Below are 27,539 nucleotides of genomic sequence, written 5' to 3' on the forward strand. Positions count from 1 at the left end.
GACAAATGTTTCAAATATTATTTTCGTGTTAGTTACTACTACTACACTGCCTTCTTCATCGAGTTTTAAAACGCCAATCGGAACTTCTAAAATGTGTCCATTCTTGTCCCCAGGGTTGTGCTCTAGTCTACTATGCGGACGCACCAAAGAGGTGGAAGTGGGGGGCAGCTTCGGCTCCAACACAGCATTGGCGCTGGCGCTGGTCAGGCCCCCCTCCGCCCCACAGCAGCCCTGCCAGCTCGTGCTGACTGCTCCTGACGCTACCGCCTTCACCGTCAGACTCATTGACGTCAAGGTAATTAATTAATTGTATCAATTGTGCCGTGTGGTTTCCGGCACCAATACAAAAAAGAATAGGACCACTCCATCTCTTTCCCATGGATGTCGTAAAAGCCGACTAAGGAGTAGGCTTATAAACTTGGGATTCTGCTTTTAGGCGATGGGCTAGCAACCTGTCACTATTTGAATCTCAATCCTATCTTAAAGCCAAATAGCTGAACGTGGCCTATCAGTCTTTACAAGACTGTAGGCTCTGTCTACCCCGCAAGGGATATAGACGTGATTGTATGTATGTATGTTGTATCAATTCTATTCTTCGAAAAAATCCATTGCTATAGTTTTAGTTGCATTGGGTAGGCAAACTTGGGATTCATCTTGTAGGTCATTAGCTAGCAAACTCTCACTATTTGAATCTTAATTCCATATTGGAGCCATACAGCTGAGCGTAGCCTTTCAGTCTTTTCGAGATTTTTGGCTCTGCTACCCCATGAGGGATATAGACGTGGTTATATGTATGTATGTTATAAGTACGATCTCAATTATTTTATTACTAGCTGACCCGCGCAACTTCGTTTGCGTGTATCCCGCTACTTCGACAAATACAGTCAACGCACCAACACATATTGGATACTAATTTTCAATTCACAATAACTTCTCTTTCCCTTAACCGCGTTTAAAATATTAAAATGTTTTTTGGTTTCTGTGACTCTTCTTTGATCGCCCCCCCTATCAGTTTTTGGAAAAAATATTTAAGTAATGTACAGATTTTTTTTTGTCTTATATGTATAGATCAAAGTCGTAGTACCTACTTTTTAATATTATTTATTTTTTATGTACCGTTTTTATAGGGACGCTGCCCCCGCCGCAATACTAATATCGTGATATCTCCTAAACTATATGTCTAAATAACACACTGTAAACTGCAAAAATAATCTAAATTAAATGCTCGTGATGATGAACTTACTTATTTTGATAAGGATATATGTATTATTGGTTATATCACCAGTTAAACATCACCCAACGAATTAAATGTTTTTTTAATACAGAAAAGTAGTTTTTGTGACTTAAATAAAAAAGCTGGATATATGTCATCGCGGACTTTTTTGTAGAACTAATAAAGACCAATGTTTTTGCTATACATTGTTCTTACTTGTATCCAACGGTATAAGCGGCGCACGCACAAATGCAATCTTCAATTAGATTTTTTTTCTGACTTCTTGGACATAAATCGCTATAACTCAGCTAATATAGTTTCAATGTATTTCAATTATATATAAAAACCTGTCGGAGAAAATACTCTTTCTATTAGTGAAAACCGCATCAAAATCCGTTGCGTAGTTTTAAAGTTTTATGCATACGAAGGGACTACAGACAAAATGGGCGACTTTGTTTTATACTATGTAGTGATGATATCAATTATTATCTGTCAATAAAGTCGAACACTGAACGCATGAAACAGCCAAATATTAAATGAAGCTTGCATCATCTTCGGGTCTTCCCATACCTGAGGGGAGTCGGAGTAGATTGGTCAGGGCTCTTCAATGGCATCATCGCTGCCTACGACTGTAGGCAGGTCGATGGGGCGGCGCGGCCTGGGTCTTCACGACTTCACTGGGAGTTCCCATCGGCGGCGGTGGGTACGGTACGTGGCTGTATGATGACCTTGCCCTCTCAAACATCTTCGTGGCCAGCCGGGCCACGAAGTCGTCTAGGCTCTCCCACTTCAGGTCCCTGAGGATCGTCGAGTTCCTCACGTAGCGCGGGGCTCCGACGACTGCTCTGAGACTTTGGTTTTCTTGGGCTCTGAGTCTTCTCCTGTTGGTCTCAGAGCAGTATGCGTACCACGCCGGGGCCGCGCACGTGAGGCAGGTTCTGACGTACGTTTGGTAGATCCCGAGCTTCGTCCTCAGGGGGAGGCTGGAGGAGAGAACTGCGTAAAGTCTCCCCCTGGCTGCCTTGGAATACGCCAAGACGTCTCCAACATGTTGCTTGAAAGTGAGACGCCGGTCGATGGTCACTCCCAGGTATTTGACGTGCGGCCGCCACGGCACCGATTCGCCGAGCAGTCGCAGTGGAGGCGGCTGGGGTCTTGTCCCCGTCACGATTGCTTGAGTCTTTCCGACGTTTACCGAGAGCCTCCATTTGGAGAGCCAGCCCGGGAGAGCATCCAGTGTGAGCTGCAGCCTCTTAACGGCGTACAGCGAGCGCATGGGTGAAGCTTGCGCTCGCCTCCCGCCTCTTTTCTACCCTGCCGCCGCGAGCCGCGTCGAGCGCGGCAACCGTTGCGCAAAAATAATCCTTATAGCATGATTCAGCATTGACATTTACGCGATGGCTTGCTAGCGTTTTTAATTTCATGTATAAGTTTAGTGTTTCTATACCGATTTCGATGATTCTTTTTTTATTGAATAGGTACTTATACTTATTAACTTTTAAGAATTACGAATGAGTGTTGTTGTTGGTTGTGTTATTGGTATTATAAACGTCAGAGTAAAGAAATATAATCAGAAATCTCCGAACTGCTATGCTATTAGGAGTTATTGTGAGTGAACCATAAAAGATAGACTTATGCTGTCTTGGGATATTTTTTTAATAATTTTATGAAGAATATTTTCGTAATATATGATTTCGCTGTAGCTTTAACCATTAAGGCTGCACACGCGACGGAAGCTTAAAAAATCAAGTAACTTCTCCTGTTTTCCCAACATTTCCTTTCACTGCTCTGCTCCTACTGATTGTATCGTAATGAAAAATGTACTATAACCTGCTCAGGAGTACGAAGAATAACTGTATTAAGTTTTGTTAAAATCCGTCAAGTAGTTTTCGTTTCTATAAAGAACATACAGACAGACAGACAGACAGACAAAAATTTTACTGATTGCATTTTTGGCATCAGTATCGATCACTAATCACCCCCTGATAGTTATTTTGAAAATATATTCCATGTACAGAATTGACCTCTCTACAGATTTATTATAAGTATAGATAGATTTAGATAGGTACTGTCTGAATTGAAACTATGTATTTGTGTCTGGATTGTGTGCGTACTAATTTCTGAGCCACTACAGCAGCTAGTTCAGCCAGTGATATAATATTGTCTGGAAGATCGAACCCGGCCATCGGTAGATTGTTTTTATTGAATGCATTTTTCACTTTTGAGTTTTTACCTTTCTTGATTCTGTTGTCTCAATTTTAGTGTTTTATTGACGCGAGAATAACGGTTATGGCAAGAGTGTCTACATGACTTAAATATTTTAATTGTAAACGTTTCATTCAGTATCAGCATTCTTGTGGTTTGAGGGTAAAACACTCAATCGACGCTGTGGTTTGAGATCGTGCTTGACATAAATATTATAAACAGTAATTTGAATTATTCACACTTCTGTGAATACAAATTACTATTGATTTGCTGTTTCTTTTCTCTCACATAAAAGTAGGTATTATTTATTTTAGCATTCATGTTTTACCTTCAATGTCCGCGTATTCACAAAGACAGCATTTAAAAAAAAACTTGCGAATGGCAACCACATTTGTTAAATTAATTACTTAGTTAGTATTCGTGTCATTTATTTGCCTTCTACAACACTCACAGAAATGTGAGATGCATTGACTATCAAATTAGCGTTATCAGTCATTAATTTACCAAACAAAATTGCATAAAATCCATTAGGCGCACCGAGTAAAACTAGTTAAGGAACACGTTTTCGTCACATTTGCAAAATTTCCGTTGCGTCAGTTGCATTTTACAGGACGGCAAGGTCGTGTGTTTTTCATTTAATTTGATAACATGCTTATTGATTAATACATACATACATACATATTATCACGTCTATATCCCTTGCGGGTTAGACAGAGCCAACAGTCTTGAAAAGACTGATAGGCCACGTTCAGTTATTTGGCTAAATGATAGAATTGAGATTCAAATAGTGACAGGTTGCTAGCCCATCGCCTAAAATAAATAATCTCAAGTTTGCAAGCCAATCCCTTAGTCGCCTTTTACGACATCCATGGGAAAAAGATGGAGTGGTCCTATTCTTTTTTGTATTGGTGCCGGGAACCACACGGCAACTTATTAACTTTGTTCAAATAATCGTTAGAAAATGAAAAGACTTCAGATCCTAATTGATTTGTTTTCACAATTTCTGTCCAGGCTTCTTGTGATTTAGGCGATAGGCTTAGCAAGCAGTTAACATTTAAATCTCAATTCTATCATTAAGCCAAACTAATCGTGGCCTTCTAAGACTCTTGGCTCTGTCTATCCCAAGAGGAAGACGATGCGCCTGCCTATTTTAGACACTGAAACATAGATATATGGTAAGGTGACATTAACCTCTTTATGCGTTCGTTGTTATTATGATCACGAATAGCTGCAGTTTTTCCTCTAATAAGTAATGAGTCGTGGGAAAAATTAGATTGCTTTATCTTAAAGAAATATCTTTTGATCCACATAGTACTTGTATCATAATTTTAAATTGGTTGCTAGCCGCAAGGTCGGAGTTAAGAAAAGACAACATGTTAATTATTATACATTTTCTGAACTGAATTGGCTAAACTTTTACGTTGTCGAGACTGCGCTTGCTTTAAGATTTTTTATAAAAAGAAGTTAAAAGTTTATATTCTTGTATTGGGAGGAACGAGAAAATCCACTGCGTTATCAATTAGGTACTTTACTAATCTTTAAACTGTTTGAAAATAGATTCTTCAATGTATTGTAAAGTCTTTTTCAAATCAAGTAATGTTTATTCTGTCCCTTGTTCAATATTTTAAACGGCATTAGTTAGATAATTAATTTTTTGCATACAAAAATACAGGAAAGATTCTGAGAAAAACATTTTCTTACTAACTTACCGAATGCATGACTTCAAAGTCATAAGGCATAGTCACGATTACGAAGATTTATTCCACATTTGTCTGATATAGTTTTGCTCCACAAAATGTGATGAGTTGTGTTCACACTATGATCATTGAGCTACTGTTGTGTGTCGTCTGCAGAAGATCAGAACTAATCCTAAGTTAGGTTAAAAATCTTAAAGAGAGGTTATGATTCCACGGATCTCATGTCTTTGGAGAATATCCCAACTTTCATAAATATATTTTCTGCGGACCATAAAGCAATCTTGACTAAATCAACATCTTAAGCATCTGTTGGTGCATCTGACGGAAAAATGTGTTGAATTATGACTGTTATTATTACGTTACAAAGCCCAAGACCAAATCGAATCGATTGGATACATTTAATTTGTTTGAGCTCTTATCACATGATGTTATTGTGAGTCATGTTTCGTATTTTCATTGCGATTTTAAGCGGATTATCCGTATCGGCACTCAAATATTTCCTCTTTCAAATTAAATCATTTTCAGGCCATAAAATGATGAAAATGAAATTTTAAGTTTTTTGAAAGTTTTCAATAGTTAAGTCAAGACGCATTTGAGGTCGTTCAACCTTCAGAAAAGTGATTTTCGGCTACATAGTGCCAAAATTTAATTATTACCTTTGCATGTACTTATTTGACAAAAAAAAAATGGAAATCAGTACAAGTGTATGCATGTCGAAATTACGTTACAAAATATCAAAAGAAATTTGTGTGTTGATGTTAGCTCTATTTCAAAGTTCATACAAATAATCTAGGGTTCCCCTTAGGACAAAGCACCACGAGATTACTGCAACCCATTTGATGCAATAAGGAAGTGTCATTATAAATGCATTCGAGCCGTAAACAATGTGGAATAACAATAACTCGTTTATGATACGCAATCTTCCGAACATACATACCGTACAACTAGTTACTTTTATGTACGATCGCGTTCATATCTGCAGTCATAGTTTTAAAATTCTTACGGGTTAAAATAGCGTGCACTGTGGTTCCACAAGATACACACACACATGCATAATTAAAAAGAATAAATATTCCATCAAATGAATACGGTCTTTAATACCAATGATTACTAAGTAAAACAGTTTATTATTCTATGACATATAACATAACAAAACAGAAAGAGACGGTAATCAACGATGGCCGAACTGGGCCCGATAATTGTCGATCGAGATATCGTCGTCTCTCATTATTTGCAAAAGATTTGCCTATAGAGGGAAGCCTGCGACTGCCAGACTTATGTCATTTCAATAAGGTTGAAAGTTTGTCTGCACACGACCCTAACATAGGTAGTGGTTCCTTTGAAAGTTATTGGGTAGCAATTTTATTACTTCGTGTGAGCAAGTGAGATCTAAGATATATTAGATAATCTCGCTTGCTCACTCGGTTATTCTAGTTACAAGCGTTACTTGGATTCCGAAGTTATTCAAGGAATATTTTTTTGTCAATTAAAAAAAATTTACTGTTACTTACAATTTTTAATGTTTCAAGGTGCCATTTGAACTAAGTAACTGACTGACTAACTAACTGATATCTAAGAATTACAATAACGGGTCTTCAAACACGGAAATCAGCAAGAAATATTAAACAAGAGGGAGCAAAATAAAACATTCAATAATTAAAATTAGTAAATTTTATTGAAACAGTTTACCTATAGTTTTGTTTACATATTGTTGATTATATAAAGCTATACATACAGCATATTACACTAATTGTATCATCTACTTATCTCCTGTTATTAAGGTTACAGCTTAATTATTCGTTTTCATAAAGAAAAGATATTGAAGCTGTCCTTAAAATACTATCTAAGTAATTAGTAATTTTAATATAAACTGGCAGAACCTTTCACGCACTATATGGACTCGATGCACAGGGCAGTTGTCTTGCACAAATGATATTGTTGGCATATCATCAATCGGATAAATACACCGCACAGTTGGTAACATGGTTTCTTCTAGCACTTGCACATAATGAGCAGCTGTAGCGCGTCCTGCTATCCACACCTGGGGGCCAATCGCGGTAAATTTAATGTTCCCTAGGTCCAGCAGCACTCATCCAGCGCCAACTGTTCCGCAAATGTTCAGGTCGGTATGAAGCCATTATTTTCGTACTGTTCCACCATGGATCTCCGCTGTGTGGCGTGTCGCTGTGTTGTTAAAGCGGACGACGGTCGCTGCGCGGTCGACTTTTTACACTACCCTCTTCTTGATGGCGCGATTCCCAACGGTTCACCGCTTGTTGTTTATTGTGTTATTTGTGTGAATGTGTGAGTGATAGCGGTGACTGCAAGCTATAAAGTTTTGCGAACTATGACTGCAATTATGAACGCGACCGTACATAACAATGGAAAGGCACTTGGCATCAGCTGACAATCGCTAATTTGGTCTTGTTAAAACGCCCTGTGGGACCATTCGCGGACTTCGGCATTTGTATCATCAGAGCTCTCCTTCAGAACCAAACAGATAGAAAGAGAGAAAGGATTGCCTTAATTGTTTACTGATCACATCGCTTGTTCCTTCAATTTGTTGCCAATCTATTAAATTGCATCGAATATCTTCCTAAAAGTTCCATGCGGACTGCAGACTGGTTGTATAATGCCGAGGTTGATATCATTTGCATGCCCTGCAACAAGTTGCACCGCACATAGTATTCTCAAAAAGTATAACATTGTCCGTGAGGTCTTTGACATAACAGTGGTTAGGGGTAATGATGGAAATAATTAGCTATAGGAAGACTCTAAAAAAGAAGCTATCAGTTTAACGGTGTGAAGGTTGTGGGTGAACGACCCTTGAGTTGCTTTACAGTTGCGCAGGATTATACTGGGTCAGTTATTGGCTTCAAAGTTTAAGTAAAGACTGAAATATCTGTGCTTGAAACTTTTCATGACATACATACATAGCGTTAAAAGATTTCGAAATGCTTTCATCGGTTTGTTGGGTTTCACTAAATTCATGAATTTTTTAATCGGTGATAAGAAGTTGACCTTGTAGGATGTCAGGAGGAACATTTGCAACGGATTTTGTGAGATTGTTTGCAAATATAATTATTTGCTGTAAGTCATTACATTTGTTAAATAAAACGTACATAGAATTAATTGAATAACACGTGTATTGTAGACCAACTTGAGGAAATTAATCTGATGTAGGTAATGGAATTTAATTACAGTTTGAAGATTTGTTTACAACTCAGAATAATATCATATCGGTATCAAAAGTTAAAATGATTTTTTTATGAATCCTTATTTAAGAAAATTATTTAATCTCTAACATTATACTTCATGTTAGTAACACCTTTTTTGTTGTTAAGCTCGACTCCACCATGTCACGATTAAGACTTTATTTTGCGAATTATTCCTTGAGACCCTGAGAGACCCTGAAGCCATTGTTAATTTTAGACCTTCGACGCCAAAACCGTAAAGTTCTACGCCAGATTTGTTTTTCTTTGGCTACAATATTATTATGGCCATAAAATTGAATGAGTCACGTAATCACGTAACTTTAACGTTGATCTAAGTAATTCGATTTGGACGGGTGCTATAAACATTGTACTTAAAGTACTTACGGTTTAATGTGATTTGTTACTGTTGAGCGACCTTGCATAACAATAATATAGTATATAATAGCTATATGCAAAGGTAGGTTTGTTGGTATATTTTTGTATTACTTTATGTATCTAAAAATTGTATTTATGAAAGGTTTCATTTTCGGAATGAAACTTTACTTGCGCCAAAGTCGATCAGTGTGATTTGTTCGTAATTTTTTATTTATTAGTTTTCAAGGTGGATGCACGAATGTTCCAGTTTCTCTACATTTCGTCTCAATTTTGAAGAAGAACTTCACGTGTTTCGCCTTACCTATATATTTAATCTTTACTTCAAAACACCGGACGGAATTAACATATGCGAGGTTTCCTTGGTTACCTTGCAATATTCTGGGTCACTTTGAAAGTTTTGTGACTATTCAATTATTTAATGGTCTTTTGCAGAAACTTATATTTTGTCCACCTCTGAATACTTTAAGTGAGGTAGTTGACTAGTTAATTAAATGTCCAACGTCTAATTCTGTCTCGTCATTCAAAGTGGGGAAAAAAAGAGACGAAAAACCAGTTTCGTTATAAAAAATAGCAAGGACTGGCTTTACCGGTGTCTGTCTGTAGTCTACACCAATTATGTGCAGTTCGCTGTAGACTATTCTGGAATTATTAAGAGATCAAATTGAACATTCTTTGTCGGAATAATAACTTTAATAGGATCGTTATGGCTCTTTTATCTGATTATTAATTCTTCATCAGTTGAATCTAGAGGAATAATAAATTCTGTAACAAAGCCCAGTTCTATTAACATTTCATTGGTAGAAATTTGGACAATATTCGTGAAATTTTTTTACTGGTTCTATATCAGTCGTGTTATCAGGACATGTAAATTTGAAGTTCTAACACAAGAACACTCAATGTCTCATAATTTACATGGGTCCATCCCGTGGCTGATTGCATGTGACTACAAGTAAGATGAATTGCATTTGACACGGATGTTACAATAGTTCATGTATGTATGTTCAGTAAAATTGAATAGAAGGATACAAGCTCCAGAAATCACATGATTATCAGACTATATTTTTGGAGACTTTCTATCATCATGCGCTTGGTATTCGATTTACCTTACTTCCAGGATTTACTTTTTGTCTTTCACCTTTTCATCGTGAAGACGCTGTGTCATAATCTCTTTTTCATTTTTATTATTTATTTTTGCTGCAACTTTCTCAATGCAATAAACATCTACCTAATAATAAGGAGTAAGGGGGAGAACGGAATTAACATCTTTCCGGCCCCAACAGTCAACCTCACCTGCTCGCGCGGACAAAAATACTTTTCATCCGCGGCGGTTTTTCTCGGAAGACCGCGGTACTCCCTGCTAGACAACGGACGAGGCAATGGCGACCGAGCAGTGGCGGTATAACCACACACCCAACCAATGGTTGGAAGAGGCTGCAGGAGCCTGCGGGATTAAATAACCTCAAAAGACTGGTGCAGAAGGCAAGGGGAAACCACTGCAACTATTTTCCCGAGAAAATTGTCATGGAAGTAAATACACAAGAGGTGCTTTTGCCATGCAACCCGCTTAGCAACCGGCGCCGTGCTGCGTCCGGGGCGCGCGGTGAGAAATGGACTACCGGCCTTGCAGAAGTAGGAAACCAGGCTTCTCATGGAAAATCTGTTACTGGAACATCAGTTAAGCTTCGTAAAATCCAAAAGATAGGAACCTGGAACGTTCGAGGCTTGCTACAACCAGGAAAATTGGACATTGTGAGACGAGAGGTGACCCGGTGTGGCTTGAGCATTTGCGGATTGAGCGAAACTCACTGGAAGAACAACGGTCACTTCGTTACTGGTACCCACACCGTCTACTGCTCTGGAAATGAAAGTGAGAGCCAAAATGGAGTTGCTTTGCTTATTCCAAAACATCTAAATAATTGCGTACTTGGTTACGAACCGGTAAGCGATCGCATAGTCTCTATGAAACTCAAAGCTCTACCTGTCAACTTGAACATCGTGCAAATATATGCCCCTACTAGCCGATCTACAGAGCAAGATATTGAGAGGTTCTATACTCAGTTGCAGATTACCATTGAAAAAATACCCAACAGAGAGCTACTTATTATTTTGGGTGATTTTAATGCAAAAATTGGTACTAACGCCCGACAACACAGTGACTCAGTACGGAATTTTGGACTTGGTATGAGAAATGAGAGAGGTGAGAGATTTATGCAGTTCGCAGATGAAAACAACCTGGTAGTGGCCAACAGTCTATTCCAGCACCATCCTCGTAGATTGTATACTTGGACATCGCCTACTGGACATCGCACACAGACTACATCCTTATCCAATCGCGTTGGCGCACATCCGTCCTCAATGCGCACACAATGCCCGGTGCCTGCTGCGGCTCGGATCATGAACTTTTGATGATGAAAATGCGATTAAAACTCAAATCTGCCAGAACTCCTTGTAAACAAAAAAGGATTGAAGTCACAGATATAGAGAAATTCACTTTCACCATCGAGAATAAGTGGACGGAATGGCTAGAAACAAAGCGCGGTACGCCAAACCCAAACGTCATGTGGGAAAAAGCCAAACAGCTTATCCAGCAGGCAACAACAGAGTCTAAAACGCAATCAAAGGCGCACAAGCGGCAACACTGGATGACCGAAGGTACTCTTGCTCTTGTTGAAGAGAGACGTCGGAAGAAAGCTCAGGGAGCAGACATGAGGACTATTAACAAACTGTCTGCTGAAGTCCAAGCAGCATGTAGACGAGACCACAACAACTACCTTCATGCCATCTGTCACGAAATCGAGTCTCATGCTGGAAGACACGAATCGAAAGACATGTACCACAAAATTCGGGTTATCACTAAAACCTTACCATCTAAAACCTGGGCTATAGAAGACAGCGATAATCGTGTGGTAACAGAACTGGTTGAAATCTCCGAAACATGGAAAGGCTACTGTCAGTCGTTATTCCAGGACCCGCACTGCCGCGATTTCCCGAGTACTGTCCCTAATACTGAGGATCTGGAACCGGACATTCTCCTGTCTGAGGTTAGAGCTGCAATAAAACATCTCAAAAACGGGAAAGCCACTGGAAGAGATGCCATTCCCATAGAAACCATAAAAGCTCTAGGAGAGTATGGTGAAGAAATTTTTCACGCCATCTGTAATGAAGTATTTCGGACGGGAAATTGGCCCGATGAATGGACTCACACCATATTTACCCCCTTACACAAGAAAGGTTCCACAAAGAAATGTAACAACTACCGCCTTATTGCTTTGATACCACACGCCAGCAAAATTTTGTTACATATCCTTAACGAGCGTCTCAAAACATACCTATCTAAGGAGATAGCTCCAGAACAAGCCGGCTTTGTGAAAGGGAAGGGCACTCGGGAACAGATTTTGATTGTTCGCCAGATCATCGAAAAAGCGCGAGAATTCAACAAATCGGTGTATATTTGCTTTGTGGACTTCTCAAAAGCATTTGACTCGGTGAAATGGCCTGTGTTATGGGACACACTATTGCAAATGGGCACGCCTTTACATCTAGTCCACCTTTTAAGACGGCTATACGAGGATGGAACAGCCTCTGTGCGCACAGAAGACGTCTTGTCAGGAAACTTTCGCCCTAGTGCCGGAGTACGCCAGGATGCATAATATCACCGCTCTTGTTCAATGTATACACTGAGTTAATAATGCGCATCACTCTAGAGGATTGGACAGACGGTGTGAAAATTGGTGGATACAAAATTGCCAATCTACGTTATGCTGATGACACCACTCTCTTTGCAACTAGTACCCAACACATGGAAGATCTACTTCAGAAAATGGAACGTGTTGGCCTCGAGTTCGGTCTGAAAATAAATCGCAGCAAGACGAAGATGATGGTTGTGGATCGCGCTAACAGTAATTCGCCAGGAGTAACTAGAATCGCGAACTGTGACGTGGTCCAATCGTACACTTACCTTGGCGCTCTGATTTCGAATAACGGTGGATGTATCGACGAGATAAAGCGACGAATGGCAATCACAAGATCGGCAATGGACAGAATGAGAAAAGTATGGAGGAATCGTAGCATCACTAAGACCACAAAGACCAGACTGGTGCGCACGCTTATTTTCCCCATATTTTTGTACGCTGCTGAAACGTGGACATTGCGAGAAGTGGAAAGAAAAAAGATAGACGCCCTAGAGATGTGGTGCTGGAGGAGAATGCTTGGTGTGTCTTGGAAAGAGTTCCGCACTAACGTCTCGATACTCCAAGAACTCGGTATTAAGCAGCGACTATTTCCCTTAGTACAATCTCGCATTTTGTCATTCTTTGGACACGTTACAAGGAGAGGCAACCGATCCATAGAACGGCTTGTTGTCCAGGGTAAAGTGGAAGGCTCTCGACCGCGCGGGAGGTCACCCATGCGATGGACCGACCAAATAAAGTCTGTGATTGGCGGTTCACTTAACGAGTGCAGCAGGATGACTTCCAGCAGGGAGAAATGGCGGGACATCGTAAGGCGCACATTGGCGCCCGCCTCCAACACTACATGATGACCACGACCACTCTGTCAAGAGTGACACGACTAAGAAGAAGAAGAATAATAAGTTTGTGATGCATTTGACAGTAAATATTCATTCACTTGTGCACTATTACAAATTAAGTTAGTAGATATAATTGATGGGACAGTGATAATTTTGATGAATGGCTTCTTAATTAATGAGAGTACCTAAGTGATCAACCTAGCCTCCTCCTCATGAGTAGACAGAGCCATCAGTCTCTAAAGACTGAAAGGCCACATTCAGCTGTATGGCTTAAAGATGGAATTGACCACTCCTTTTCTTTTTCATGGATGTCTTTTCAAAACTGTTGGCTCCGTCTTCCCCGCAAGTGATATAGGCTAACTATATGTTTGTATGTTCTTTAGCGAGAGGAAAAGCAGCTTGCGCACACTATATTTTTCCTCCATACCAGACCAGCACAGAAGCTAGCTTTTGTCTAGACAGCAACTGACAACAATGTAGCAAATTAAGTTCAACTACGATAGATACGAATCTACAATCGATTTCAATTGATTTAGTCGCCAGTAGTTTTCCTCATCTCATCATAACACAATCTAATCAATTCCCCACACTATTCGAGCTGAGACTGCAATAGACGCTATTACCATTAACTTGATTATGGGTCACACAGTCACGCTATTGTTGTCTTTGGTAGTTCAGTCAACTACGGAATTGCCCAGGCCGGTTAGTTAGTTAGTCAATTATATATGTATATACATATAATAACGTGTTTAACCTTTACTTGTGTACTCCACACAGAGACTCAAAAAAACTGAAAGGCCATTATGGCCTATGCTGGAATTGGGTACTTATAATAAGTAAAATAAGGAAAAATAAAATTCTGACGCGCTAAAGGTGGTATAAAAATGTATTTTTTTTTCAAGTATTTTTTTGTAAATAGACACTGAAATGTTGTAAAAAAATTCCAAAAGAGGTATGATTTATGGATGTATGCATAAGTCTAATGACGTGAAATGTAAAATTTGATTGATCATACCAAAATCAGAGAAATTTATTGAGTGTGTCGTTAAAAATAAATAACTGCGGTCAAGTAAAAGCCATTATTTCATTAGTAAAACCTGTATAAATCAAATATGCAATTCGAGTCACGTTGTAAGACCACGAGCGTGAAAATACACTGAAAAATATTACATCATACTCTTATCACATTTCTATCCCATAAAGAGAAGACAAAGCCAAAAGTCACAAAACTAGGTAGTAGAGCAAGATCCCAGAGCCGTAAGACACAACTTATTTTCTAAAGAATGGATCTTTCGATTCTCAGTAGTCTTTCATGTACTTTTAATACCTGCATGTTTGTGAGACTTGCCCGGTGACACCTGCGCAGGTACCAGGCGAGAAAGGTAACTAAAAATCACAGTTACTTAACTTAAATTTTTATGACTGATTTTAATATATATTTTATAGACTATTACTCTGAAGTCATATCAGAGAAGTCAGACGCTTTCCATGCGCCAGAACTTTTGTCAGACGCTTTAAAGCTCTATCAAAAAAAAATTAACTTAATTTATTTTTAAATGTCTGACTTTTATATATGTTATTCAGATAACTATTACAAAGTTGTATTAAATCAGTCAGACAGTTTGTAATGACCAAACACCCCTTAAACACAAGAATTACTCAGCCTCGAGTATGAGCGCGATAGCACAATGCGCATGCGCGTCAGAGTAAAATATCTAATATTTGAAAAGTACTTACTGTTTTCAATTTCATATTTTTGCATATCTATTCAAATACGATAAAATTTATAATTAAAATAATAATTAATCATTTTTAAAATAATATAATATATTGCATATAAATAGGGGAAAATGAATTTTTTTGTAGCAATAGCCTTTCAAAAAGAATGATTTTTATTTTATTTAAAAAAATATATCTATTATAATAATTTCAATAAAAAAATAAATAATTATGATTAATCAATTGAATAATTATTTTATTGTCTCTTTATCATCTTCATCATCAAAATAATCATTTGAATTCATTCATCAATTTTCATCATTTATTAAATCTCTATACTGTCCACTCAAGTCATCGTCCTCATCATCAGTTAGATTGTCGTTGCTGGCAGAATTTTCCGTAAAAATAAAATCATAAACAATTAAAAAATAGTATAGTAATAGTAAACCTATAACATATAAATATAAGTGAAAGGCGACTAAAGGCTTACAAACTTGGGATTCTTTTTTAGGCGATGGGCGAGCAACCTATCAATATTTGAATCTCAATTCTATCATTAAGCCAAATAGCTGAACGTGGCCATTTAGTCTTTTCAAGACTGTTGGCTCTGTCTACCCCGCAAGGGATATAGACGTGACCATATGTATGTAGTCTACTTTAATTTCGACACCACCGCAACGGCTTCGATGGTCCAGTGGTTAGCGCGTGAGACTGTGAAGTATATATATAAATTTTTATTAAAATAGGTTTTTTTTTGTGTTGTTTGAGTATTTATTAAAAAAACTGAAAATCAAAATACTACATATAATCATACGGTAAAAATATTTTGTCTGTACATTTAATATTTTGACTGAAACAAATAGAGAATTTTTTTTTACATTTTTTGTCTGTCTGTCTGTATCAGACTGTATGATTAAGATTCAACTCGAACTTTACGCGGACGACGTTGTGGGCAACAGCTAGTATGCAATATATTATATTATTTTAAAAATGATTAATTATTATTTTAATTATAAATTTCATCGTATTTGAATAGATATGCAAAAATATGAAATTGAAAACAGTAAGTACTTTTCAAATATTAGATATTTTACTCTGACGCGCATGCGCATTGTGCTATTGCGCTCATACTCGAGGCTGAGTAATTCTTGTGTTTAAGGGGTGTTTGGTCATTACAAACTGTCTGACTGATTTAATACAACTTTGTAATAGTTATCTGAATTACATATATAAAAGTCAGACATTTAAAAATAAATTAAGTTAATTTTTTTTTGATAGAGCTTTAAAGCGTCTGACAAAAGTTTTGGCGCATGGAAAGCGTCTGACTTCTCTGATATGACTTCAGAGTAATAGTCTATAAAATATATATTAAAATCAGTCATAAAAATTTAAGTTAAGTAACTGTGATTTTTAGTTACCTTTCTCGCCTGGTACCTGCGCAGGTGTCACCGGGCAAGTCTCACAAACATGCAGGTATTAAAAGTACATGAAAGACTACTGAGAATCGAAAGATCCATTCTTTAGAAAATAAGTTGTGTCTTACGGCTCTGGGATCTTGGACTATAGGCTATGTTTAGTTGGGTTGAGATTCAAATAGACACCTTCTGTTTGCTATTTTCTAAAGTTGTAGCTTTATGCTCAATAAATAAAATAAATTAAAATATACAAATACAGGAGAAGCTTCGTGTTAAAACCTGGCTTACCCCCTCCAGTAGTAAAACACGCGCGACGTCGTTTTCATAGCGCGCAAAAGTATCTCTGTTCGGTTTAGGATCCGGAGTAGGATCATGGTTGAAGGCGGTGTTAGAACTTAAAATGCAAGAAAATCTATATTTTCGGAGAAAGGTTAACATTTATAAATGCTACCCGCACGAAGCCAAAGCGGGTCGCTAGTGTACTTATAAATAAATTAGTCGTAAGCAAATAATTCAATGAGCGCTAACACTTTCTTTTCTTTTTTACAACTAGTCTTTTTTTTAACAAAAGAGAAAAGCGGTTGACTATTTCGATAATATAATTTATAATTTTATTTAAACAGCTTGAACCAATCAGGCTACTTCCCAGAAAGACGTAATCGGAACTTAAGAGAATAATGAAAAATTAATTGTATTAAACTTTTCATTATTATCATCATTACTGCTCACGTGATGCGTTCTATTTGTGGTTCTGTCCATATTGTTAATCATCAAAACTACATCATGTGATGTAAAAAAGTCGTAATATTATTATCTAAACTGCAACACATTATGCGCAAACGCGTGCGGTCACGTGGTGACAACGGGTGTAAGCTAATTCGTAATTAATGAAACATCCAATTGTCCTCGAAGTGAGATGACTAATAACCGCTTCTATTTCATTCATGAGAAATTTTCAAGTTAATACAGTAATTTTAATATTTTCAGTCTTTAAGAAAAAGCGTTGGAACCTTCAGCCGTTAGACGCTGTTTTTATCGCGCGAAAAACTATCGCTGTTTCGCTTTTTATTATGACGCGAAAAGGGACAACGATAGGCACGTGCCACGCTACGGGGTTGGGAGTGCAGTTACGTGTTTGTCTGTTTGGCTCTCGAGTCAATAAAATTGATTAATATATTTTAATGATAAGGGTAGGCTTACAAACTTGGGATTCTTTTTTTAGGCCATGGGCTAGTAACCTGTCATTATTTGAATCTCAATTCTATCATTAAGCCAAATAGCTGAGCGTGGCCTATCAGTCTCTTCAAGACTGTTGGCTCTGTCCACACCACAAGGAATATAGACATGACCATATGTATGTTTGTATTTTAATGATTTTCAAATCAAAATCCGATGTAATTTTAGTCGCCAGCTACGTCTCTTCCCTTGCAGCTCCTTATTCTCTTCCTTTGATAGACTTTACAATCTGTACGGGGAGAGAACATATAATAGGTCGTCACAAGGTTTAGTTTAGCCTCCGTAGTATGACACGAGCGACGCCGTTTTTTTAGCGCGTAAACCTTTTATTATGACGTAAAACGGAACAGCGATATTTTTCGCGCCATTCTCATTAAAAATGGCGGGAGCAGTAACACCGTTTAACCTAATAGCTTAATGACAGAAATTGTGATTCAGAGCTGTCGTTAGCTTAAAAATATCAGAGTTTGCCAACGGCAATGTAGCAGATAAGAATTCAATGTCCATTACGTTTACGGGTCATGCGGCTGCCAAATTATGAATCAGTCTGTTGTTAAAATAAAAGAAAGTGAATGAATGTTTATCTACACTTTCTACTTACAGAAATGTTTGAGACCTGAATGGTTTAATGATTATAGCAAAACGGTAAAAATTCTTCATTATTATTATATTATTATATCATATGATAAATCCCAATATTTGCAATAGATGCATTGTTGTTACCGGCACTATATGAATAGGTCCATTCAATCTCTTTCCCATGGATGTCGTAAAAGGCGAGTAAGGGGATAGGCGCGCATTCATCTTTTGCAAGCTTTCATGTTGGTCTGGTAGCTAAGAAAAAAGAGCGTATGCCAACTGCTTCATTTCTCGTGCAGAATGTAAAAGTCAATAAAGGAAAAGGTTTCTAAACAAATTGTTATTTGTCATTTTTTTTTATAAATATATACGGGCAAATTACACAGATTGAGTTAGCCTCGAAGTAAGTTCGAGACTTGTGTTACGAGATACTAACTCAACGATACTATACTTTATAATAAATACTTATATAGATAAACATCCAAGACCCAGGCCAATCAGAAAAAGTTCTTTTCTCATCATGCCCTGACCGGGATTCGAACCCGGGACCTCCGGTGTCACAGACAAGCGTACTACCGCTGCGTCACAGAGGCCGTTTGTTTTTTAATATGGGGAAATGTCACGAAAAGTCAAGAGTATCCTGAACCGGTGAGTTTGCATGGGAAGAGTTATAAATGTGGATGAAGCCAAGGGATGAACCAAAGAAGGGATGCAGCTATTCGGATTTGTAAGGGTTTGATAGTGATTTTATTTTATTTGCGAAAATAACGCAACCCTAATATAATAGCAAATCTATCTATATGGGAAAAAAATCTAGGTACCTTTTTCTGTTATGGACTTTGAAACCAATAATTTAATGTGGTTTTTTACACATAATACAGAGATCTGTGTGTGAATTTAAGAATGACGTACTATTAATCGTAGGTTACTTTGTAGTTGGAATCGTGACGTGATGATTATGATTAGACTTATGTACTTTGACCCATTCGACGCAGGAAACAAATCAATTTTGCAATAAAAATTTGGAAAATGGGAATTCATAGGTAAATACCTAGTTAATACGTATATTATTAAGCCTTTTACAGCGTTCCATAGAGACTTACTACATTTTTCAATTTGCGTAAAAGTTGGGGTATAAATATATTGACATATTTTTATCTCTATCTCACAAAACCTGAGGTATACATACATACATACATATAATCACGTCTATATCTCTAGCGGGGTAGACAGAGCCAACAGTCTTGTAAACACTTATAGGCCACGTTCAGCTATTTGGCTTTAAGATAGAATTGAGATTCAAATAGTGACAAGCTGCTAGCACATCGCTTAAAAGAAGAATCCCAAGTTTGATTATAAGCCTATCCCTTAGTCGCCTTTTACGACATCCGTGGGGAAGAGATGGAGTGGTCCTAATCTTTTTTCCATTGTTGCCGGGAACAACGTGGCACTCAAACCTGAGGTATCTAAATATGATTTAAAGATTTGTTATTGTATTTATCTATATATCTATTAACATATCCGATCGTAAAAAGCTCCGCTGCAAAGCGCCTAGCAACTGCATTCGCAGCTTGGCAACGTCTAAAATAGGCGCGAGAAGGCTTCTCAGTACCCGACACTGGTCAAACCAGTTCGTACAAGTCCAGAAATAGCCTGCTAACGGTGAGCAGAAATACCCATTTCTCCTTTCACTGTACGTGGTATTTGCACCCTAGTACACGGTTTGTTGACTTTACTTTAGAAGCCTTTTAGCCAAATCAACTTTTTTGTATGTAGGTATGTTTGTAACGCGGTAACTTTCGAACCGTTTGTCTGATTTATTGTTGATATATGATATATAAGATTTAAACGAAACGTTAATTTCATTGTTGCAGGTAAATGAAACAGTATTCGATTTCTCCAATAATTCATCACTGGTAGGTATAATAGTTAATACATTGCTTCCAAAGATTCTCACTCACTTCTTTTAAGCGATACAACTTTTAACCTGTGTTTTCTTTAGGTCTAGTCCATATCTGTCTTGAATTTCATCGATCATGGTTACACATCCAATTCCCTGAATATGCAGGTTTCCTCACGATGTTTTTCCCTCACCACAGCATCGGTTAGTATCAACTAATTGTTCATACATACATAAAATCACGCCTCTTTCCCGGAGGGGTAGGCAGAGACTACCTCTTTCCACTTGCCACGATCTCTGCATGCTTCATCCACATTCATAACTCTCTTTATACAAGCTCGTCGGTTTCGGGTACTTTTGAGCTGACCCTTTACCAGGACGTCCCTTATTTGATCAAAATACGTTCGTCTAGGTCTAATTGTACATTACTTCGAAAATAGTCATTGGTATATAACCAAGGTGGAAAATGAACCTGCCTTTATGTGCATCACGCATTTTAAACGGGCACCTTACAGATTCGCCCACCGACGTTCTAATAAGGTTTTTTATTCAGAATTCTATGAATCAGATCTATAGATATATTTACAAGTTCAACCCACAACTATACCAACTAATAGGTAGATACAATGATAGACGGACACTTTGATAGACTCTTGAATGCACTCCGTTCGCCGCCTTTTCAAGGCCCTAGACTTAAAGTGTTAGATGTAGACTTATACTTTGTAACTGGAAGTTTCTTTGACACTTTTGGTCCAGAATTATAGATATAAACATTACAAGTATACCAAGTAATAGGTAGATACAATGATAGACAGACACTTTGATAGACTCTTGAATGCACTCCGTTCGCCGCCTTTTCAAGGCCCTAGACTAAAAGTGTTAGATGTAGACTTATACTTTGTAACTCGAAGTTTCTTTGACACTTTTGGTCCAGAATTATAGATATATACATTACAAGTATACCAAGTAAAAGGTAGATACAATGATAGACAGACACTTTGATAGACTTTTGAATGCACTCCGTTCGCCGCCTTTTCAAGGCCCTAGACTTAAAGTGTTAGATGTAGACTTATACTTGGTAACTGGAAGTTTCTTTGACACTTTTGGTGCAGAATTCTTTTTGAATCAATCTTATTCACGTAAACTCCAGCTTCTTTGTATTGAAGGTAGGCAGAGATTACGTCTTTCCTTCTTACATGATTTGCTTCACTCATTAGTGACTAAATGAATAAATGACGGCCTGTTTGGTACACCGGATTCGATTCCCGATATCAGGCAGTTATGATGCAAAACGAACTTGGGGCCGGACATCATTACATAGTTTACCTAAAGAAAAGTCGCAGCCGGGGCAGGTCGCTATTATTCTTAATCATGTCCTTGAGTATCCCATAACACAAGTTTTGTGTCTACTTTTAGGCTAACTTTTGGTATCAAGTGAAAATATTTAGGTAAGCTCTGCCTACACCTAGGGGAAAAAGGTGTGATTATATGTTTTTCTAATCGAACAAGCAATAAACAAAGAACAATTACGATACAATTACGAAATTTATTCGGAGCAGGTTTCGCTTGATATTCGCAGTGCGCACGCGTTACATAATGAGGGCTTTTAATGGCCACATGGTAATTATGTCAAGACCATATTGGACCAGGAAAACAAGCGTGACTTGGATTGATTCGACTGAAATAAAACTATAAAGCTTGTAGATCAATCATTAACCGTAGCGTATATCGGAGATACATTATTTAATATATTCGAGAAATCACACATAAACCACATTCTAAGTAAATTTCCTTGTAAGTTATATTCGAACATAAATTATGCAGGGTGAATTGTTCCTTAAGAAAACTTTCTAATCATGTTTAGACCGTTTAGACGATGACTGAGTAGGGTTTAATGAAAACAATTAGGTAGCAAAATTAAAAAAAAAATAGTTAATCAGATGTTCGCTGTTAGTTCCTATATATATAAAACCCAGGTTAATCAGCAAAGATCATTTTCTATTTATACTTGATTAAACCCCGAGATCCCTCAAAACTTCAGACAAGGACGTTGTCACTGCGCCAGAACGATAACTTAAATATCATGTAAGTACCTAAAATTTGACAAGGAGATATAACCGTACTTTTTGAATTAAAAATATTATAATCATCGTTCGCTGTGCATTAAAAAAAAAACGAGAACGAAACGAGAAACGAAGTCTCTAATAAATGGACGATTCGTAAAACTTTTTTCGTATTCGTAAAACGTAAAACTTCACAACTTCGTTAGTTAAAAGTGGTGATTTAAGGTGATTCAGATGACTTGACTAGATTTGGGTGCGTGTCTACTGAAGGAAGGCTGACAAGCCACGCTTGAGTAGATACCAACACGCGAGTACAGTCACGCACCTTTCAAGTCCCTTGGCCCTACATTAAACTTGTATGGAGCGGTGGTGTTCCAGTCTTGCGATGCTATCAATTGTCCACCCCTTTGCATCCCCCACTCTTTCTAATTTAATGTCATGGCGCATAGCTTCGGAGTACAGAGCCTTCTACTTCTTTCTAGAGGACCTGGATTCCTTTCAGTCGAACCATCCCAGTTCCCTCAGGAAGCACCGCCAATGGTGTTGAGCTGGTCTCGCGTAAGGTTCCTAAATATCCCAAGAACGTCTTCCTCATGCCGAAATTATGTCCTCGACGGCTTGTTTGGCTTAGTTGTCGGATCCGCGGTCAGATTATGATGAAAGAAAAAAGATAAGCTTGGGTCGTGGATGTTTTTCTGTATAAGTATTTATTATAAAATACACAACATAAAATATAGATTACTTTTTATTTATTCTTCTTTGTCCCGTCTTGGTTTTAAATCCATTAGCGCACATATTATCTCTGACGTCGGCCGGTATTTGTACGTTCTCCTACTTAGACTAGTTAGAGACAGTATTCCTTCCCCAAATAACTTAGGTATTCCGCAAACGTGACTGTACTTTCATTTTCGGCTATTTGTTTATACCCGGGGTCTACTTAACTAAAAAGTATGGAAATTTTAGAACCTTTTAACTGATTTTTCAAAGATTTAACGGTCCTCTGACTTATTTTATCCTTACAAAGGTTTGCGGTCCAAATTTTATGTTACACATAATATGAATACTTAAATATCATACCGAGAAAAGGAACAATGCTATTTCAAGCCCCCATTACATAAAACAACACAAGCATGGCGTAATATATTGTTTACAGAATAATGACTCGTAACACGTCGTAATACGTTCCAATGTTATAAGAATGTAAGCAGCGATAAGCCATGATCCATATACAATACACACTTGTAGTTTTAAAATTGATAAGAGTTAGGCTTAAAAAGAACGTGGTTGATAAAAAAAAAACAAAAAAACTGAATTCAAGTGTGCATGATACTAAGGCCATCTAAGAGAAGACCTCTTTTTATTAATTGGGTTTTCATGATATCATTTTTTTATGTTTGATCTTAAAAATCTTAGTGCCACAATTTCTAATCTAAACAAACTCAGATATGAAAATAATTATAATTCAAAACATATGTAGATCATACATCATTATCAATAGAAAGTTGCGGTATCGCACCCACTCGTAAAAGGCGTCTCAAGTATAAGTGATAAAAATATATTTGTAATTCTGTGTAATAAACATAAAGATAACCATCCTGGCATGTCCTCGTATACATATTCCCCATAGAATAAAATTAAGTGTGTATAACTTACTTTTATGAAACTAACTCCTTTGATAAATGCCCACCAATCATGCCTTAAAATATATTTTAAAAAAATTGTTGATTTGATTAATTTGAACTCGTGAACATGCACTGTTCACGAGTTCAAATTAATCAAATCAAGCAGTCGCCATATACTGTCGATACTTGTTGGATTAATACACTTTTCTTTCTGTAACTTTTCGATGGTACGAGTACATTTTGACGTGATCGACTATCGAATTCGTGCCCTGGTTGTCTAAACTAGTCTTTCACAGGTTAAGTGGGTGCGAGCCCGAAGTGGCGCCTACTTTTTGAGGTCACAGAGAAATCTGGTGTCGTACGGATGCTTGGCAGACTGTTATAGCTATATTCATATCTACCCATAAATCACGTTGTAGTGTTGAATGCAAAATAGTCGATGCTGTTCGAATAAAAGATACTTATAAGAAGAAGTCACTCTAAATAAAAATAATAGGGACTTTATTGCCCAAATGATGCACAGTACCAACCATATTAAAATCTGGGTTCGGATCGCACGACATAGTAAAGTTACTTTAACATGGTGAAGTTTTCAAACAAATTTTTAATTGTTTTACAAATGAACCAACAATAACAGTCCATATAAATAACATTGGATTTATGAACTTGACCGACTTCGCTGAATGGAGTGGATGTGTTTATCCAACTTATTGGGTTTGTGCAGTCGCCGGCTTCTTTGCACAATGCGGCAAATTGAATGAACCTTGAATCACTCCTTTTGTACGCATATACTTGCACATGGAATATGTAGTGATAAACTGACCACCTTTTATCCAAATCCATATATATATAATCAAATTGAAATACGACTAGCATTAGAACAAAAGAAAATGGCGCAAAAGAGACAAGCTTCAATCTAACCCAAGCTTTTAATCCTGAAACTGATTAAACATTAAAAGACACAATTTATGGTTTTCGGACCTTGAAATTTTGATAAGATTATCAGATTCGTCCAAAGTCATAGATGATTATTGCATTCGCAAATATTTACTTGATATACGACGCAAGTAAACTTGTAAAAGATCATAGGATATTCTTGGCATTACCAATATTTGTTCAAGTCTAGTCTATGTAAATTTATTGATAGTAAATGTCTTGCTTCGCAAAAATCTATGGTTGGTTATTCTGAACGCGTCTCTTTCAAATAACATCTCCTTACGTTGCTTACCTCAATGCTGAGCTGAGGGTCGTGACCACCCTCTTCATCACTGTCTCTCGTATGATGTTGATATAAATGTAATATATTATGTAATAGATGTATGATATTCCTCTATCTATCTCTATGGCGGTGCGCAGGGCGTTGTGGATATTGAAATCTAGAGTGGTGCGGATCTGATCGGACCAACTTATTGGGCTCCGATTCCGCCACCGAGCTTTTCCCCATCCAATTTTCCGGTCATAATGAGTCTTTCCATGTTGTTCCCATCTTTCCTTGCAATATAACCGAAGTATTAAAGTAAATATTCGGATGACGGTCGTGGGAAAATGTTGAATCCTTTTATATAAAATGTTGGAATTTTTTGTATTCAGAGTTCCTCCATTGAGAGACTTCATCTGAAATCTTCAAAGAATCGCTGAAATGGTAATTATATATATTTGATTGCATACTGTGTTGATAATGCTAGGAGAACACTTATTCAATAATTTTTACATAAATATTTTTCCTCATAATGTCGTCGAAAAATATTACTGCTTATGTTATTTAAAATCGTGTCGCAAATATTTGAACAATACCGTGCTAATGGTAAAACAAATGATGGTCGAACATAGATGGAAATGGCTCCATAAAAATTATCAAGTTATTACTAAAACGAATAGGATTTTGCAAAGGATCGTTAACTTATGTCACGTCACGTAGACCGGCGTGGTCTATTGGAACTATGTATGCTTTGCTTATCATTTGTCACGATACATTCATGTAATAGGCTATTACACTCTTTTTTGAAAACTCTTTTAAATCAATCCTGAGACTGTGTTATACCTATAGAATTTTTATTAAAATTTTTTGAAGCCGAAAAGTGCTCTAAAAACGATTTATTATTTATGATTTTGTATTTTCGCGCGAAAACGCCATCCGCCATGCTGTTTTGACTCGTGACGTCATACTTTTAGTAAACAATACAAAAAATAGGTTATGTTGGATTGATTGTGTAATAATTTACCTATTATAATTGTGTATTGTAAGAGAATGTTTAATACAATAAATACTTACATCGCTGTTTTAACATTTCTTAACTCAGCAGAACAGAAATCGGGATTGGACGCAAAAAATTTCGCCACCATCAACGTATTAATCCTCGGTTGATTTATATTGTCTGCTTTCACAAAACCGTCTTCCATGATTCTATTAAATTATTAAAGAGTAAAAACCCAAAAACGTGATAGAAATTTTAAAATTTCAAAATAAACAGAGCCTGACATCATCAATATGTTTTCGATTCGATATTTGTTTACTAAAAGTATGACGTCACGTCAGTACCCAACATGGCGGATAGCGTTTTCGACTTTTGAAGAACAGATTAAAAAAGAGGATTTTTTAAATTGAATTATAAAATCCATATTGCACTTTTATGAATAATGATCGATGTTTTTCTTTTATTTTTTACAAAATCTATAAGATACGTGCATTTTTATATTTTTTTTTACATGGTGTAAAATAGCCTATTACGTCTTTATCCTTTCGGGGTAGACAGAGCCAGCAGTCTCGCAACTTGTCACGTTAAGGTACTTATATATTGGTATGTGTCATTGCATTGTGTATTTAATGTAAGACTCTTAGGTATTTCATTACCATCACCACTTAATGTATGTCTAATTTCATATTGTTAGTGTGTTTTCAAAGTTCCTTGATTAAAGCTTCGTTCCGATAAAGGTCCAACTTTACTTACTTGATGGTCAAATAAATATATTCACTTTAATGCGTGTATTACTTTTACCGATGTCTTCTTCCTTGTTAACACCGTTTGGTACATTTCTATTACTATTCATATTAGTAACACTCTCGCTACCTGAGTTAATGGGTATGATTATCTCCTAATTATGTTTAATGTTCCTTATCTTAATTTTAACATACTTGTTTTCAACCCACACAAAGACCAGAAGAACATGCCTTCGAGCAGTGAAATTGTTACTTTCACTGCCTTTGTTCGGACGCCCTTTTTGTCATATCGGTAAATTGATGTCATCGGTCTTCTCTATTGTAGTTTGTGAATGATTAAGTCATAAGACAATAGAAAATCATAAAGTTAAAAATGGGTATGATTTATATACCTAGACGACATCTTAGTATAAGGCAAAAGATAAGACAGACGCATACAGTACCTGAGGCTTAATTATTGTTTTAGAAAAACGAAGAACAATTTCAAAAATAACGATAACATAGTACTAAGGGTTAATGATCTATTTGTGACCTTCGATTACTTTGTTTTTATATCTAAATGAGAATGTTTCTCTACCGAAGCGATAAACATTCTGTTTTGTGAGACTGTATAAGTAGTTTCATGTAAATATACGATTTATATCATATTATCTATGCAAATCAACGAACAAACAGACCAGCAGTGGCGTGATAAAATTCCTTATAAGTCACATAATCCTGCTAAGATGAAAAATATCATCGATGTAGGAAAAGTATTAATCGGGATGTCGATTTAAATCTGCCGTATTGTCGTGTATTGACCGTTGGCTAGGCGTTGGCGTGTTACGTATAAAA

General features: G+C 37.0%; 1 protein-coding gene across 1 annotated transcript in view; it reads left to right on the forward strand.

Moving 5' to 3' along the window:
* The window catches only part of LOC106129400 (uncharacterized), a 57,358-nt gene that overhangs the window by 15,100 nt on the left and 14,719 nt on the right, over positions 1–27,539 (forward strand). The window contains exon 2 of the mRNA XM_013327954.2: positions 114–295. Within this exon, the coding sequence (XP_013183408.2) occupies positions 114–295 (182 nt within the window). The remainder of the gene's footprint in view (positions 1–113; positions 296–27,539) is intronic.

This window comes from Amyelois transitella, chromosome 4 (assembly GCF_032362555.1).
Source record: "Amyelois transitella isolate CPQ chromosome 4, ilAmyTran1.1, whole genome shotgun sequence".
NCBI lineage: Eukaryota > Metazoa > Arthropoda > Insecta > Lepidoptera > Pyralidae > Amyelois > Amyelois transitella.